This window comes from Diadema setosum, chromosome 5, assembly GCF_964275005.1.
Source record: "Diadema setosum chromosome 5, eeDiaSeto1, whole genome shotgun sequence".
Taxonomy (NCBI): Eukaryota; Metazoa; Echinodermata; class Echinoidea; order Diadematoida; family Diadematidae; genus Diadema; species Diadema setosum.
In genome coordinates this window covers 15939346-15957767 of record NC_092689.1, presented here as the reverse complement: position 1 = coordinate 15957767, position 18422 = coordinate 15939346, and the positions used below count along the sequence as shown (strand labels likewise).

The window sequence follows — 18422 nt, the reverse complement described above, 5'->3', positions numbered from 1 at the left end:
ATAGAGCCAAAATATATGATTTGAATTCTTGGATTATTACTGAGGGCCAGGCTACCTCGTGCCATTATTGTGTTGATAAAATATAAAGCCTGAAATAGCACAACAGAGCACCAGTGCCCCGAGCTTCAAGGGCCGCAAATGGAAGGTACTTCACGCTCGTGATGTGGGCTTCGCGCACATCAAGTTGGAGTCTCCAGTTTGCTACGGCCCGGGTTACAGGTGGGAGAATCTCCAGATCTGGAGATGCTTAGGGTTGGAGTCTGTGTATATTCCGCTAGAAAGTTAATGATATAAGAACATGAATACATAGGCCTATTAAAAACATACATGACCATGCATGTTCCATGACTTTGGTATATGCTTGCTTTATACAGGCGTTTCAGTTCTGTGAGCTAGGTCTTACTTTAATTACCAAAACAAAATAATATTGGATAAAAAGTCAGTCACGTACATTCAGTACCTGAAAATCAGGAGGCCTACTCACAGGTGTTTCTAGCCGAAGATATTTTTTTTTTTCACCCCTTTTTAGTAGCACAGTATTTCAGTCACAAACGTAGATGGGGTACAGCATAATTAGACAGGGATCGGCGAAAAAAAAAAGAAAAAAAAAAAGAGTGTAGTAAATAATTGCGGGGTATTGCCCTACACTTTACTATGAATAGCAAGTATACCTAGTACACACCTAGCATCGAACATAGCTCCTGCATAGCGCAGCGCGCTAACACAACATGCAAAAAGAATGGCTGAGGCTGCCGTCGAAGAAGAACCCGTGGTTTTCCAAGGGGAAGAACCAGGCGCAAGGTACATTTGCTTTTCTCACATGATCTCTTGCAAGTTGTGTACATTACATGCGATCTAATTTCTGAGACTTCGAGAAAAAAATACAGCATATTACGCAAGACACATGATGTTGTGGTAAAGATGGAACTGGAAGAAGGGAGTAAATGCATACAAAATTCTTTATATTGTAGTCCCAGTCGTTGCTTTTCATGTTGCGCAATAACTGCGCTTCACCTGATTCTCTGCCTGCATGCCTGCTTCTCCCTCCCACTCCCTATTTCCTTGATATGATAATTGCGAACAAGAACAGTGGTGAGCGAAATTGATTTAGCACATTCGTTGCTGTATCAGAACCTCAGTCTTGCTCTGATAAATATCGCTTCGTTGTTGAAAGTAAACACGACAGCCACACCGCACGGCGCAGCGCAGTGCACTAGCTTAATTAAGGTAGCTAGTGTACCAGGGGGAGGGGTGGAGTGGCACTGGCACTGGCACCGCGACCACCCTACCCAAAATCGTGTAGGCAAAAATCAATGGCAGTTTGCATCGGTATAGGATTTTACTCCTTGATCTGCCCTTATTCTTAGCTTCAAGCACCAATGTCTAGGTCAAAGTGCATCAGATTGAAGGGGAAATCCACCCCAAAAAATAAAAAAAAAACTCTAAAAAGGAAGAGAGAAAAATAAAACCCCCTACAGTTACACTACAGATTGTCCCCAAAATGACAAAAATCGAGTAAGAAATAAGAAGATATGTCATTTTGAAACGTCGCATTTCTTCAGGAAACATTTCTTGATTAGTCCTTGTGAATATTCAAATGAGGGAGTTGATGATGTCATGCCTTCATTCATAGTTTTCATATACTGTAGATACGGTCTATGACAGTTTTATATATAATTCATATATGAAATTCAGAAAAATTGATAGGGCCTACTTTTAGCTTGACTCTATACAGGAAGGAAAAGCATATTCCCATCCCATGCCAAAACATATCTGACCCTGCATCACAAAACAAACAAAAAGTTGCCAGACATGGACTTTTATAAAAGTTGAGGACAGATTCTGAAAGAGCAGACTCCAAGCCTTAAAAACGATGTATAGCTCAATTCAAATGGAGTCCCCTAACCTACCTAAATACTGGAAAGAAAGCACACTCTGGAAAAGTGTGAAGTGAGAAAAGAGGCTCTGAAGTTCAGGGTCTATTCAAGCGCTTAATCTTTCACCAAGCTGCGCTAGCTGTGTGATGAAAGAGATGAAACACAGAGTGTAAACCACCGGAGCAACAACAATGAAGGGATTATGAGATTAAGCTGAAATTGAGCGTGTTCTATTATTCTGTCCGTGATTAATGCCAACTTTCAAAGCAGTAGCATCATCCTTTCAAAAGTTATTAGACTTGAAAGTAAAAAGTGTACAAAGGATTTCAGGAAATGAAAAGGGGCCTCTGATACATACCTGATCATTCTACTCTCCCCAAAAAAAGGGTTGTAGAAAAACTGAGGAAAACACACTTTCCCTTTCGTGTTAAGATCCCAAACTGAAGAATAATGTATAGAAGAAAGATGGCTCTTTCAGAAAATGTGACAAACTCAAGGTTGACTTAGTTGACCCATTTTACCTGTTTGGAGTCCTCACATAAAATGAAGGGGTGCGACTTTATGTTGGTTTTGTGGTGCACGGTCACATATAGAGTTACCATTTGTTCTTTTTGTTATTTTGGCTGGCTTTAAGGCAAGTTTTATATTTATTCAGCTGAAATATGTGATTTGATTTTTATTCTCAGTCATTTGCTGGGTCTATATTCAATGGTGCATGTCTGTTATTTTTTTTTTTCATTTGATGTTTGTTTCTGTTTGTGAGCCTTTAATGGTGCATATCTCTAGCTGTATATGTGACCCGCTACAACAAAATGATCCTAAAGTCGGGAGAGGTCGATTATTTGAAAATTGCATGGTATAATCCCCTAATCTTTCCGCTTTAAATTATATAACACATTTTATAAAAACAATCGGCTGTGGAGATATCGATGTTTAAAAGAGAGCATGTCGAGACGTCTGGAAAATCACTGTTTCGAGAAAAGCGCCCTAAAAGTCTTCCTTTCGACGCAATCGCGATCAAGGGACACGCAAGTCAGTTTTCACCTCTGGACAATAGAAGGTAAGCCCTAGCAACCCCCGAAGAGTTCATTCAAGCACATTAGCGTCGGCGGTCTCCTCACCAACCAATCAGTGACAAGGATGTGAGAAGCGGCTGAGCATAGTGCACCCCGCCCGTACGCACCAGTCGACTGGGCAGTGTGCGAGCTTCACGCTTCGGTTAGCAGCAAGCAGCAAACTGACCAATGAGATCACCGTGGTCGTTGTTAGGGGCGGAACCTATCTGTGGCGCTCAATCCAAATTTTCGAACCAGTTTCTGCTTCGTTGAAACGCCAAAAAACATGGCTCAGAAAAACGCTATTTTTTGGTCTTTCCTTTCACCATTTTGCTTCAAAATTTCGACAGATGATAGAAGACATGTTAGACTCCAATAATATATCAAAATCAGAAAATCGTAAGTTTTGACCAATTTTAATGCTCTGACTTCAAACTCGATTTTCACGGCTTCGACCGTGCGCGACTTTAGGACCTTTTTGTTGTAGCGGGTCACATATTATTTGTAACTATGTATACCTGCTAAGGGGGGTACAATGTAGTTTCATTATCTAAATTTGCACTCTGCATGCCCCCCCCCCCCCATAGATTACTACATTGTATTGCTACATCCATCTAACATCAGAAATTAAATATAACTTTTATGAAATCCTTATTTCAAATTTGGAAGCAAATTTTTGTCCAAACAAAAGAGAAAAGCATGCAAATGAAACAGGCATTTACCTTACATTCTACCTACATTGTACATTCATGATTTGATGTTTTAATCTTTCTTTTTTTTTTCAGTGCACAGTTTTCTCTTTAAAACACTTAACAGTTGTTTGTTATAATGCCCTGTCATTTTTTTTTTTCTCTCTTTCTCTTATTTCAGCCAACATCCGATTTTGGTCGCAGGAGATTCCTATGAGGAGTTGGACTATGACCTCAATGTGGAAGAAAATCAAGGAAGGAGGCGAGTGGTCAGTGGAACAATAGCGGAAATTGTGGAGAATGAGGTGGATGGTGGAGCAGAGCAACCAATCTTGGAGGAAGAAAACTTTCAGAATGAGGTATTCGTGGATGGTTCCGTAAGTAAAGCACAACACAGATACTTTGCCCAACATTTGCATCAAAAGCTGTGGTCACACTGGCAAAAGATAGAGAAGTGTAACTTTGACATCACAAAGTGTTCGCAATCTTTGGCTGTCCATTAACTCTTCATGTGCCAAGGTGGAAATCCGCTGTGTGCCACATTATTCTGAGACACCAGCACAGTAATGCTGTGAGAAAACATCCTGCTTTTCAAATCTACATAACTTTTCTACATTTCTGTTAAAACCTCGACATGTAGTGAATAAGGTTGAAGAGAAATGCCAAGTTTTGCTCTGATGCAAATTGTATGACAAATTTATGGTTGCTTTGCTTTCAAATAACCAGTAGCTACATTAGTGTGAATGCTTGACTTTTGCTTGACTTTTGAACACAAAGCAGCAACAGAAACTTAGAAGTTACTCGCTAATCCAGTAGGGAACACTTTTTGCTGGTCAATCATTGCATAAAATGCAAGCTATATGGTGAAGGGAACGGAATTGCGACAAACGCTTTCATTGTACTGTGGCATATGGCGATTTATCGATCAGTTTTGGCGGGTTTGTGCATTTGAGCAGAATATGCGACTGAGTCGGGCATGCGAACGTGGCGTTGTCTGGTAGCTAGTGATTGGGACATAACAATGAACACCTGTACATCATGATGACCGTGTGCTTCAGAGGCGCCACCCGCAAATAGATGATGGACTGGTCACATGACAAACTTTGAGAAGTTTCAGTTTCTAGCTTTCACACTGGCAAAAGATCAAGGAGTTTGGTGGGGATGGGGAAATATCCCTGGTTTGAGTGGAAAGTTTCATGGGAAGTTTGTTTTCACACAGGCAAAGCATTGAGATATTTAAGGTCACGATCTTAAATTTCTCAATCTTTTGTCAGTGTGACTGCAGCTTTTTTCTTTTGTTTCATATGCCCCATTAAGTCTTGAAGATGGTGCATGTGTGTGTAGGATACAGTATGGGCTTGGCAGTGTACAATTGCCATGATGTCCTGTGCTCTTTTACAGGTGTGTTTTTCCCCACAGTTTGATGGGGATGCAGTCAAAGTTGTACTGCGTCTGGACCACATGTAAGCACATACACAGATATATTGTAGTAAACTTTGCAGTTTAGATTAAGGCATTTCACACACATGGATTTCATGTTATGCAAATATCAAAAGGTAATATGTGACAGGTACTGTAGATACATGCATACATACATACATACATACATACATATGTACATACTACATACAGAAGAGTAGATAAGAGAGAGAGAGAAAGATGTGCAGTTTTATGCTTCTTTGCTGCAAATGGACACAAATTATGCATCATCATACATTTCACATTTGTCATCGGAAAAATAAATGCTGTTCAAATTTTTCAAAGAAAACTTAAATGAGGAGATTTTTTAAAAAAATAAAAATTCTAATGAATTGTGCATAATGTATTCCTTTCCCCCTTGGTTTGGGGGGTTGTTTCTTCAGATTAATGCAAGTGAAGACCATGATGAAACCAGGGAGACAGATCTCAGTGATCGGGTCAATGACCTCTCCCTCAGTGTTGAGACGGAGGTGGAGAATGACCTCAATGCCCGGGTAGAGGCGACCGATCCATCGTCAGAGGAGGAGGAGATGAGGATACGCTCAGGGAGCATGGTTGATAGGGTCCAGCACGACGAGAGGCCGCAGCCGGCCGAAGGTACGTGGTGTCTATCACCATCATCATCACCATCATCATCATCATCTATCATGGTACCCTTAAAACAGTAGAATTGCAATACCACATAGCCATGTCATACAGCAAGTGTGAGAAATTTTTAAATACCTTAGATTTTATACTCTCGGCAATCCATGAGAAATACAGATGTATTTGTGTTGTAATATACATACAATACTTATACTCTTATTGTGGGGAATTACAGAAAGAATTCAAAGCCTCTGAATCACATGCAAAGAAAAGTTAGGTAACCCGAAGACCTACCTACATGTAACACTGGAATTATGAGACTGCGCACTTTATGCATTGGTAACCTTATGTAGGTTGTGTAATATTTCTTTGCAAGTACTTCATGGTAACATGTTAGAAGTGAATACCAACCATGACATCAGAAGAAGTGTTATTGGCTCGTCAGTTAGACTTCACTGGTAATATGTACATATTGTACACATGAGAGGTCTGGCCATTCATTCAACACATTTGTGACAAACCTGTCATTTTAATATTTAGCCAATTGTGGGAAACTGTCATCACACATTGTCAAGACATTGTACTACAGACCTATTAGGAGACCCATGCATTATGACAGAGGCATACCAGTCGCCATAGCGACATTTCTAGTCTAATCTCATTGATCAAAACGACGAATATCAAGCATAAGTATTTGAAGGCTTTGCCTTTTGTGACATCAAGCATTTACATTTGTGCTATGAAAATTGAATAATATTTGAGGTAGTATTCATTTCATCTCCTGACAGATATGTTCAGCCTTGAATGGAAGGAGAAGAAGAAACATGTATTTGTCTTCAGCAATGCCGGAAAGCCTATCTATTCAAGGTAACGTAAAATACCAAGAAGAATAATCAACACGTACTGACTTTATATTTTGTTTCCTTCGCTGAATGTGCTTTTGAAGTGTGTGTAGGAAATGAATCACGCAGATTTGATTCTTTGGCATTATCACCCTTTTATTATACCCCCGCCAAACGAAGTTTGAAGGGGGTATATAGGAATCAGCGGACGGTCGGGCGGTCGGTCGGGCGGTCGGGCGGTCGGTCCGTTGCAAATCTTGCGTCGCGAACTACTTCCTCAGTTTTCAACCGATTCCCATAAAACTTGGCACAGATGTGTACCTTGGGCTGTGGATGTGCAAGACGTATTTTTTGACAGTACCCAAAAGTATGTTGCCATGGTAACGGCATATTATGGGCAAAAATGGGTACAAATCTTGTGTCGCAAACTCCTCCCACAGTTTGTGATCAATTTTTATGAAATTAGGTACAGATGTTCATCTGAATATGTTAATGTGCAAGACACATATTTCCGCAGTGGCAAAAAGTGCGTTGCCATGGTAACGGCATGTCAATTGTAAAATATAGGCCAAAATGCTTCATGGCAAAACTGCTTCATCAGTGTTCTTCCAATTCTCATGGAATTCATATTGAATGTTTGTCTTAGGATATAGGTCAGCATGACACATTTCTTGACAGTGACAAAAAGTATGTTGCCATGGTAACAGCTCACATATTATGAGCCAAAATGATGGAAAATTTTGTGTTGCAAACTACTTCCTCAGTTTTTTCCCAATTTCCATGAAACTTGGTACAGATGTGTGCCTTTGGTTGTAGATGTGCAAGACGCATTTTTTGACAGTACCCGAAAGTACGTTGCCATGGTAAGGGCATATTAATGGCAGAAGATCAAGGAAAGATCTTGCGGATTTAACTACAATGTACTTCCTCAGTTTTTTGACCAAAGCTTATGAAATGTGGCACACACCTTGATCTTGGTGGGAAGATGTGGAAGACATGTTTTTCGGACGTGTCGGAAGCTGCGTTGCCATGGTAACGGCATATAAATGGCAGAAGATCAAGGAAAGATCTTGCGGATTGAACTACTTCCTCTGTATTCGACTGAAGCTCATGAAATGTGGCACACACATTGGTCTTGGTGGGAAGATGTGCAAGACATATTTTTTGGACGTGTCGGAAGCTGCGTTGCCATGGTAACAGCATATTAATGGCGGAAGATCAAGGAAAGATCTTGTGGATTGAACTACTTCCTCAGTTTTTGACAAAAGCTTATGAAATGTGGCACACACAATAGTCTTGGTGGGAAGATGTGCAAGACATATTTTTCGGACGTGTCGGAAGCTGCGTTGCCATGGTAACGGCATTTAAATGGCAGAAGATCAAGGAAAGATCATTCCTTGGGTAAGACTGTCGTCACGGGGCGGGGGTATTAATCACCTTCAGTGATATTTCTAGTTTCAAGTTGATAAGCTTGAATTTTTTTTTTTTTTCATCTGTCATTGTTCCTGTAGAGAAACACTGGCTTATAAATAAAAATAGTGCCCCGACAATAGTGTATATTCTTATTTACTGTTGAAAGGCATGGTATCAGAACAGATGTAGAATCAGCAAAATGCAAGTACTCAATTTCTGTACAATGACAGTGATGCTGTTAAGTCCAGTTATAATTATGCTCCTGAAACTTTTTATTACAGATGGCAGTGTGAACCTTGTCAAAGTCATCCCTATGTTATGCAGTGTTGCAAATTCACAGAATATATAAAACTCCCCTGGATTGGAACATCAAAATATCAACCGCCTCAATAGGGACCATAATAACAATTTGTTATAATTGTCTCAGTCACCTATAAAGTGCAGTATTGTCCAGTTGCATATAAAAAATACTGATGACCTTGAATCATGTTTAGGCGATGCCATGATGATTAGTATTTTGATCATTATGCTTGCTGGGAGACAATGCTACAATGCACGTCATTGTCCAGTATGAAGAATATTCTCTTTACTTCTGACAGGTACGGCAAGGAGGACAAACTCAACCCCCTGATGGGAGTAATGCTCACCCTTGTCTCCTTTGTGCAAATAGAGAAAAACACACTCAGGTACAAGCACCCTTCTCACCTCAAAGTTATATTAACTTTCAGTAATAATGATAGTGGCCTCTTATAAAGCACTGAAGTCATCAAAAATTACATTACGCTCATGACGCTTTTTGAACCCAGAAGTTCATATCAGCATGAAAAAGTGGGGATATTCAACTGATGACAACATAAATTGTGACTGTGGCACACCTCAAACCATGCCACACCTTCTCCAGTGCCCTAGCCTTGAACAGTGAAGCCAAAATGACCTGAGGCTGCAAATGAGAAGGCTCTGCAATGTGCCAAGTCATGACCAGATATCTAATGATTATGTAAATGTTGAATGTGACAACATCTTTTTGGAGACTAGACTTATGTTTACAATGTACCTCTCAGATCATTTCATTAATTTTTGTGACTTCTCATAGTTGATGGTAATTATTGTGTGTGATGTCAAGAAAAATGTTTTGTGATACTGTACGCAAGATTTGATGATAGATGCTGAAAAATAGTTAGTATTGCATCTTTTGGGCCAAGATGAACTTCATGGAGAGGTTTTGCATTCCTTCTGTGTCCATTTGTGTCACCAAGAACTAATATTATTTCTTTCTCGTCTTCACGTTTCTCATAAACGAGAGTTATTGTGTTGTAGCATTACAGTCATTGAGAATTCAGAGGGAGAATGTACAGAGCAGGAGGAGGAAGAGATAAAGAAATTAAGAGATCAATGTCTATAGATGCACGTAATGCTATTTCTCACAAAATATAGTGCATAACAATGACTACAGTGTATGTCCAATTGTGACTGTGATGTTTTCTGTTCGAAGAAGCTTCCATTTGGCTACAGACCAGTTCGTAATTTCACTTTGCACATGAGCAGAAAAGGGTCATTTGTACTATTTAAACAGGAATGTTGGTTTGTTAATTCACTAAGCCAAGCATCTGTGATGTGATGAGTCGTGTGATCCTCATAAATAGCGCTTTCCAGCACATCCACCACCAGACAGTAACCCTTGCAGCGGTGATATAGAGAAAAAAAAATCTGAATACATTCACTGGAAAACACTGAAAATATATGCTTTCCCAGCTGATAACTGTCAGATCATTCTAGCCATCTGCTCAGCCCAAGTTTATTCTTTGTTTGAACATGAATTCTATAAATTGTTACATTGGGCAATCTCATGCAGTATGCTGCTTTCAGAGCAAGTGAAGTGCCTAGCCAACTAAGAAACAGTAAGGCCATTTGTACCAATGTGCACATGAGCTAGTTACGAACTGGATTATACCACTGGTAGACAGTGATAATTGTTTTGGGGGTTTTTTTATATTTGTTTTATTTTGAATACATCCAATATGATTTCCACCCTGACATGAATTCCAACACATGCTCCTTTCTTCTCAGGTCATTTGTAGCCGGCAAACACCTGTTTGTATTTCTACAGAGGCCACCAGTTATACTGGTGGCAGTATCAAAGACCAACGAGTCCCAACAGCAGGTGGGTATTATGCTACTATATGTGACCGTGCATCACAAAACCAACAAAAAGTCGCACCCCTTGATTTCACAAGACCACTGAAAAAGGGTGAAATGGGTCAACCAAGTAAATTTTTAGTGTTCTGTATTTTTTGAAAAACCTATTCTTCTACATCAGTTGTAAGTTTGGGATCATAAAATTAATGGGAAAGTGGGTATTCTGCAGTTTTTCTACAACCCTTCGTGGAAGAGTATAGTGTGATCAGGTATGTCTGAGAGGCCCTTTTCATTAAAAAAAAATAAAAAATAAAAAATCCTTTGCACACTCTACACTTTCAACTTTGATAACCTTTGAAAGGATAGTGCTACTGCTTTGAAAGTTAGCATTAATCATGGACAGAATGTGTTTATAGAGCATGCTTAATTTAGCTTAATTTCATAATTCATTTATTGTTGTTGCTCTGGTAGTTTACATCCTGTTTTTGTCTCATTCATAGCACAGCTAGCATGGGTAGGGTTGTTCAAATATTAATATCAGATGAACCGAAACTCTACAAATAATCTAACAAAGAGTTCCCTGATCCGATCTGAAGTAAATGCAGCTGTTTTCTCCTATTTGTACCTGCTCACAATAATATATAATACCTACTTAAATGATCCCTGCTTGCAAATGAAGTCATTCAGTATTTCTTTAAACCAACACATTCGCAAAATCTGCACTTGACATTGTCTTCATCTCTCTTTATTTCAGTTACTGATGCAGCTAACGTATTGCTACAACCATATACTCAGTGTACTGACCCATTCGCAGCTTTCTAGAGTCTTCGAGAAAAGAGACAACTACGATTTACGAAAGTTGCTGGGAGGTGAGTACAATACTAGCACTAGGTTCCACATAATATGTAATGAAGAATAATTTATTGGGTTTTTTCACCAAGTTCAGTGTGATTGAACATTTCACCCTTAACTCTTTATGTGCCATGGTGGAAACCCCCTCTGTGCCACGTTATTCTGAGACATGAAGGTAGCCATGCTTTGAGAAAGAATTCTGTTTTTCCAATTTGTATAACTTCTACAAATTTCTGTTAAGCTGGACATAATAGTGAGCAAAGTTAAAGAGGAATGCCAAACTTTCTTTCTATATACAATGAATAACAATTCTATTTTCAATTTTTCTTTTGAATTACCAGTTGCTACATTACTGTAAAGGCATGACCTTTGCACATAAAATAGTGACAGAAACTTAGAATGTACACGCAAATCTAGTTGGGAACACCGCTTGATAGTCAACCACCACATAGAATGCAAGCCGTATGTGAGAGGAACAAAAGCGCGAGAAACGCTTTGATTGTACCGCGGGATTAGCGATTTATCAATTGGTTTTGGCGGCTTTGTTTGTTGAGCAGAATATGCGAAGCCGTCGACTGAGCCGGACGTGCAAACGTGGCACATAAAGAGTTAATCAATACAAACAGGATGAATGAATAACACTTCAGTTTTATGTTAGAGACAATTAACACTTTATGTTCCATCGTGTAAACCCTGTGTGCCACATAAATTTGAGACAGCAACATAGTCATGCTTTGGGAAAACAATCTGTTTTTCAGATCTGTGTAACTTTCATAGATTTTTGTTACATGGACAAGTGTAATGAGTGAAGTTGTAGAGCCTAGCTTTGCTTACATGTATATTGCATGACGAATCTGATTGTTTTTCTTGCAAATGACCAGTAGCTACATTATTGTAGAGACATGTCTTATTCACACAAGACAGTGACAGAACTAAGAATTTAAAAGCAAATCCACTGTGAAATACTGCCTAACAGTTAATCATTACACAAAATATAAGCTACATGTGACAGGATTAGAATCGTGAGAAGCACTTTCAATGTACTGTGTTGGCGATTTATCTATTGGTTTGGACGGGTTTGTGCTTTTGAGCAGAATATGCAAACTTGGCACGCGGTCAGCTGAGTCAGGCGTGCGAACGTGGCACATAAAAAGTTACTATTGTAATAGCAGTCTTCACTAAAACCATACAGGCATCTCCGACTTGAAACTATTGCTTCTTGTAGGAGAGGATTAGTTTATGTGTTTATATGCTCATTTCCTTCTGAGTATGAAGTGTATTTCAAATCATCAAAGTTTATATCCATATCTACCTGTCCTTGTAGCATGTGTGCGACATAGGAATGGTGGGGTGCAACCGAGACAGTTTCTGTCAGCTTTTGCGTGTTAGAACAATAAACAGTGATACAATGCACTCCCGTCATAAGGAACACAGTTATAATGAAATTTTGCTGCAACAAAGTAAAAACTCTGGTCCCAACCAAAATTATTAGTGCTCTATATCTTTATATACACTGTGCTTGATTTGTTCAGCTGCAACAAAATTTCTATATAATGAAAGAAAACTGTCGTTCCAGAATATCTGTATCTAGAGCACCACACAGGAACATTTGTGATATTGAAGTACAGTGTAGTACAGGTATGCCATTGGCACCTTGCCACATTCCTAGGCATTAGTATGCATGTCTGTCTTTGCGTGTATGTGTGCGCAGGTACGGAAACCTTCCTTGACAACCTCATCACGCTGATGGACACAGATCCCTGCTTCCTACTCACCGCCATTCGGTGTCTACCCCTGGACAGTGCAATACGTGACATGATCGGCAGCGCAATGCACAGCGCCAAGGTCAAGGACCTCGTCTTCGCCATTCTCATCGCCGACAACCAGCTGGTCACGCTGGTGCGAATGAAGAAGTATATACTCCATCCGGCAGGTAGGATACCGGTTGATTTTACTTTCATGCAGTTCGGTTGCCTATTTTGGTATCTCTTATTGAAGGATATTGATTGTTAAGAGATAAATCCATGTTTGTGGCAATGGAGTATTGTAAAACACAATATTTTTGTGGCATGAAATGTTCGCGAATTGAAGCCGACGACCTTATTCGCGACATGAAATTTTCGCAAGTTGCCTCTAACATTCAATGCGTATAGTGTAGACAAAAACTTTCATGTGCATTTTAATTTCAGGAATCTTGGCTCGCGTGAAAATCACAAATTAAAATGCATGCAAACATTCCTCACTTTACAGTACCTAGTCACCAGATATTGACATTGATTTTAATGATAGTGTTTAACAGAGAATCACAACCTATGCACATACGTAAAAAGATCCCATTACATTCATTCATCGCAAAAGGCAGTGTGCAAAAATGTAATAGTAAGAATAATATTACGCCAGATGGTAATACACCAGATGCTGGACTGTACTTCAACCAGTGAAAAAAAAATAGAAAAGAGAAAATGAAATAAATCAAGGTGTAGGGGGTTTACATGGTAAGTGAATGTGGATAAAAAATCTTGCCACTGTATTATAACCAAGGATTGAGTACAGCAAGTTAATTTGAAAACATTTGTAGCAAATTGTGCAATTGCCAAAAAAAGTAGACAAAGATTTTTTATAATGGACCAAACTATGTCATTTGGTGTGGCAGACTCTATTTTTTTTTTTAAATTGTCTTACCTTGAAGAGTAATCTTTTCTCTACCTACTGTCAAAATTTGGTGGCTTAAAGTAAAATGGAATCAAGATACATGTGTATCAGAATTTTTCTGGACCTTTACTGTTTTTAAAAAGGTGCTGCTTTCACTGTGAAATAGAACATGTTTTACTGTATAAGCTGTTATTTTCGCAAGGGTTTAATTTTCGCGAATTTCGCGAATCACAGTAGGATCGCGAATTTAACAACACGTGAAAATGTCTACATGTGCTTTGTTAATAGAGCACTAACGTAAAGGTCAGCGTCGATTCGCGAAAACAACATCTCGCGAAAATGCCTATGACCTCGTCATTCGCAAAAATATCTGTACGCGAAAATACAGCGTATACAGTAATTGACACTGCTGCATAGCACACCTGAGTGACCCTGATCTTTAAATTCTCTTTCCTCCTATTTCTATGAAATTGCACCTCCTTGGTCTCTCTTATTTGAATCACTTTTTGGATGGATTAGGATTGTAAACTTTTACAAGTTATATATCATTTTGAAGCTTAGATCTTTTTCTTTGAAACTAAAGTGCAATCAGGTTGCTCTCAAATTGGTAAATTTCTTTTGTATCTCAATTTCATCTCTATCCCAGATTTACATCTCATCTTGAATCTGCTGAATAAGTCTACCTCTTTCAAGAGTGCAGACTCGTGGTTGCCAATTTGCCTACCAAAGTTTGACAGCAGTGGTTTCCTTCATGCTCACATCTCCTACCTAGACAACAGTCCAGCCTGCTTAGTTCTGCTCACAGTAGATAAAATGGCATTTGCTGAAATGGCAAGCTGCAAAGAGAAGATATTAGAGGTGAGGCAAAATGCTGGTTATTCATCTTCCAGTGAATAACATATTGATGTACAAATCACTTTTTAAGAGTCTACTTTTACCAGTCTAGGAATTTGATAGATAGAAACGGTATACTTTAATCCTCCTGTAAAAGTGGAAATTTTTGCTCAAGTAGTTTTTCCTACTCGTAAGATTAAATTTGCATGGTGTCATTCTGTGGAATCCAAGCCATCTAGTGTTACATATAACAAGCAAAAATGTTCGTGTGCTGTAATTTTCAAGCTAGTTTCTGGTCGGGCGAAATGATAAAAAAAAAAATTTCCACTTTTGCAGTATCCTGTTTGTTACCTAGAGTCACAGTACATGTACTTGAACTGGGAAAATCTAAAGCCTTGATGGTTTTAGCTCTATTGTTATTCTGGTATTAAGTCAGTGCTGAGTCCATAAAGCATCACTTAGATTCAGACCTCCAGAGGATGGCTAGAACTCATGTGGAACAAATATGTAATGAGCCCCACAAAGTAGAGACTGTTAGAAAGTGCATTAACCCTATGCTAACTGGGCTATTTGAGACCAAGCTTTTCCTGGTGGGGTGGGGGAGGGGGTCAATTTGACCCCCTTCAGATCTCAGCTGTTGATGGCACGATTGCTGCAAAATTTTGCCTGAAGATAGAGCCGGATGTCAAGTACAAGATTATATGATTATATGAAAATGTAGACTTCCTCTCTTTAGTTGATTAATTATGCAAATTTATGCATGTAACTCCGTTAAAAGACTGAAGGATTGCTAATTCTTGTTTTATTGTTTTGTTTTGGGTTTTTTTTTGCCAAGATTTGTTGCAGACACTTAAGAATTAATTAATTTGAAGGTTAAAATGATCTAATTTGTATTAATTTTTCAAAAAACACAATTTGCATTGGATTTGCACATAATATCACTAATTGGAGCTGTTTTCAGGCTGACATGCATGTACAAGAAACATTACGTAACTTCAGAACAATGTAACAAGGTGTCACAAATTTAGTCTCAAAATATGCAGGAAACTTCAAAGAAAAAAAAGACTTAGGGTGGCAAAATCTTGGCGCGTTGCAGAATCATCACATGAAATGTGTGTGTGTGTGGGGTCAGTTGACTCTGATCCCCCCCCCCCCCCTTCCAGATAAGATAGAGTTAAAACTGTGAGAAATACATGTGAGCTATGAGAGTGTGGTAGAGAGTTCTCTCTCAGTGCTGTAAACTGTCACATCTTCCTCTACCATCATGCAGAGGTTACAGAGGAATAACTGCTTGGTGGCCATAGAGCGTGCTGTTTCCAAGGGAAGCTTCAGATGTCAAGAGGTCGGCATCGGTGACCTTAGGCACTTCCTGTACAAATCCAGGAGCACGGCACAGTACACAGCACCTGAGCTTGACACTCCCTATGACCAGCCTGAGGAGAGAGAAAGGTGTGTGCGCTGTAGGCGATGCCAGCATTGTTCATGTACAATTCAGTTTAGAACTGGAATGTCGTTTTCTCGAGTCATAACGGTAGAGGTGATTTTGCCTTGTAAAGTGTAGGGTGATGGTAAGAAGGTGTGAATGACCAAGTAGTGTGTAATATTTTACATGGAGAAACAGGACAGGGTTGTCTCAGAATGAATACAAGGTGACATTGCCTTTTGAAAATTAGAGTTGTTTTATTTCAGTGTTGATTCCCGTTTGATGTAGCCCTTCTAAAACCATGCTGTTGTCAGACCAGTGTCAATCACCAGTTATCATGCCCACTGATAACCACAGGAGTGTTATTTCAGTATAAAATATCAAAATTGTGATAATGCACTTTTAGAATTACGTGTAGAATGATACTATCTCAGTGATATGTACAAATTGACTGCTGCTTAGGACACAAAACTCTATTCATTCAGTGTAAATTGAATAACACTGACAACATGATGCATACCTCATCAAAGGGAATTTTACCAGTAATGATTTCCATGGTTAGCCTTACACTTTTTATGTTAATGCACGGACTAAAAGCAATGAGTGGGAAAATTACTGGTACTTTGGTTGTTTTTGCATCTGACATGTACTGTGTGTTAGTTGATCTCAATTTCTCTAGGTCATATCAAATCCTAGTACATATTGTGTCCTGGTTGTGATGGTAGCGATAACAGGTGACAGATTTTTCTACCTCTGATTCCTGTTGCAGACTTTTGTCATTGTATCAATACACCCATCAACGTGTGCACAGTCCTTCGCGGCCTCTCAAAATCATGTTCACGGTTGGATCCAGGGAGGCTATCTTAGGATGGGTAAGAATAATCATTGCATCTTGCCAATCATTTTGATTTCATATTCAAATAAGAATTGTACCATTTGCTGTCAATAAAAAGGATTAGAAATATAAATGATCCCTCCTGAATCCCATTTTGAACTCTTGAATTGATAAATCTCACAGCAATAACTGCCCAGGATATCAGTTTAATGGTCTCTTTGTCATTGAATAGTACTGTACTGATTTCCATGAATAATCATTGTATACTCCCCAACAGTAAAGATGTAAAACAGTACATTTGGAGTCCAGGCCCTGTCAGCAATTGCATTCACTCAAGGAACACATGTTTGCCTCTATCAAAAATGTTCAACAAGCATCATTTCCAAAAGTTGTAAAGTTCAACATTTTTTCATTAACCCATTGAGGACGAGTCCTGAGTATACTCGGGCAAGTGTCTATGGGAAATGCGTGTTGTAGCAAAATCAGCCCGTCCTCAACGGGTTAATGCACAGAAAAGATTTCTGTCAAGAGGGAACACTGACATTTTTCTTTAAATGGAAAGTGGCTGGATGGGGAATCTGGAAGAGGTGACATTCACTTAATGTAATAATAGTGAGGGACATAATTTTGTCTTCTTCACACATGAAAGCAGTAGCATCCATGTGTAACTTGTCATTGAATGTCAGTAAGGAAGTCCTGTCACTGAAAATTGTGTGGCATGCAATGATTGCATGACGGATCTTCATTTATTCATTGACACACTTTGATGTCTGCCGGAGAATTTTTAATCAATCTTTCATGTGGCTGAATGACAGCCAATATTTTCATAGTTAGAAATATGCAATTTTCTCTTATATTGTTAAGTGATTACATATAATAATTGCAGTTGAGTTGATTTGAAATTTCAACAAAGTTTTACTCAGCCACTTGTCTTGTGTAGATGAAATTTATAAATTATCAAATGATTGGACTATTAAAGAGAACTTTCTATTCATCCCTGCATTCAAAGAGTGACTCTGATCTGTACTGTTTGTGGTTTTTTGCATGTCTGTACACTAGGTAACAGGAGGATTCGAGCTGTTTGCCATCTTTGGCCCCTTGACCACCAAGCAAGTGGCCATTCTTGCTGTCAACAAGCTGCTCAAATGGATCAAGGTGAATACATGGTCAATGCAGATAAAGAGTAAAGAACAAAATGTCCCTCTCCTTGGTCACGCAATGTGTGAATTCAAGAAATTATGTTTCAACACTATCAAATAATGATTTGAAAGTGGTCGCTCCTATGAAATTTTACAAATATCATGTCTTTCTGAATGCTCATTCCAAAATGTTTAACTGGATGATTGATCCTTTCTTTTCGATCTCCCTTCTTTTTATCGTCAAAACAGAAAGAAGAGACAAGACTATTCATCCTGAATCCACCCGAGTATTGATGGAGACCAGAGATGAGAGACTGTTACATAGCCAGGAAAGTTTTACGCTGCTCGGAATCTATGCTGCACATGTCTGCAGAAGACTGGAAGAGGCACGGTGGTGTCACCATAGGCACTACTACTGTCATCTCAAGGTGGACTTAGCTTGGATGATGCTATAGCCCCACATCTTCTCACAAGTGATGTCCCACCTTAACACCGGCTGCATTGCCAATGTTAGTGCATCACATCATTTGCAGCACAGACATTTGTGTGTGTGTTTGACAGATCAGCAAAGTGGCTGGACGGTTGAGGTACCCGCTCACGGGGCTTGTAGT

At 39.1% G+C, this 18422-nt stretch overlaps 1 protein-coding gene across 1 annotated transcript; it reads left to right on the top strand.

Annotated features, from left to right (window-relative positions):
- Window positions 1-729: 729 nt before the first annotated feature.
- LOC140229144 (protein SAND-like) lies at window positions 730-18240 on the top strand. The gene is made up of 13 exons (XM_072309409.1): window positions 730-801; window positions 3803-3998; window positions 5484-5697; window positions 6474-6552; window positions 8540-8626; window positions 10008-10101; window positions 10831-10945; window positions 12640-12861; window positions 14227-14438; window positions 15685-15863; window positions 16607-16709; window positions 17732-17827; window positions 18061-18240. The coding sequence occupies exons 1-13, from the start codon at window positions 740-742 to the stop codon at window positions 18103-18105; spliced, it is 1704 nt and encodes a 567-aa protein (XP_072165510.1). The 5' UTR covers window positions 730-739; the 3' UTR covers window positions 18106-18240.
- The last annotated feature ends 182 nt before the right edge of the window (window positions 18241-18422 follow it).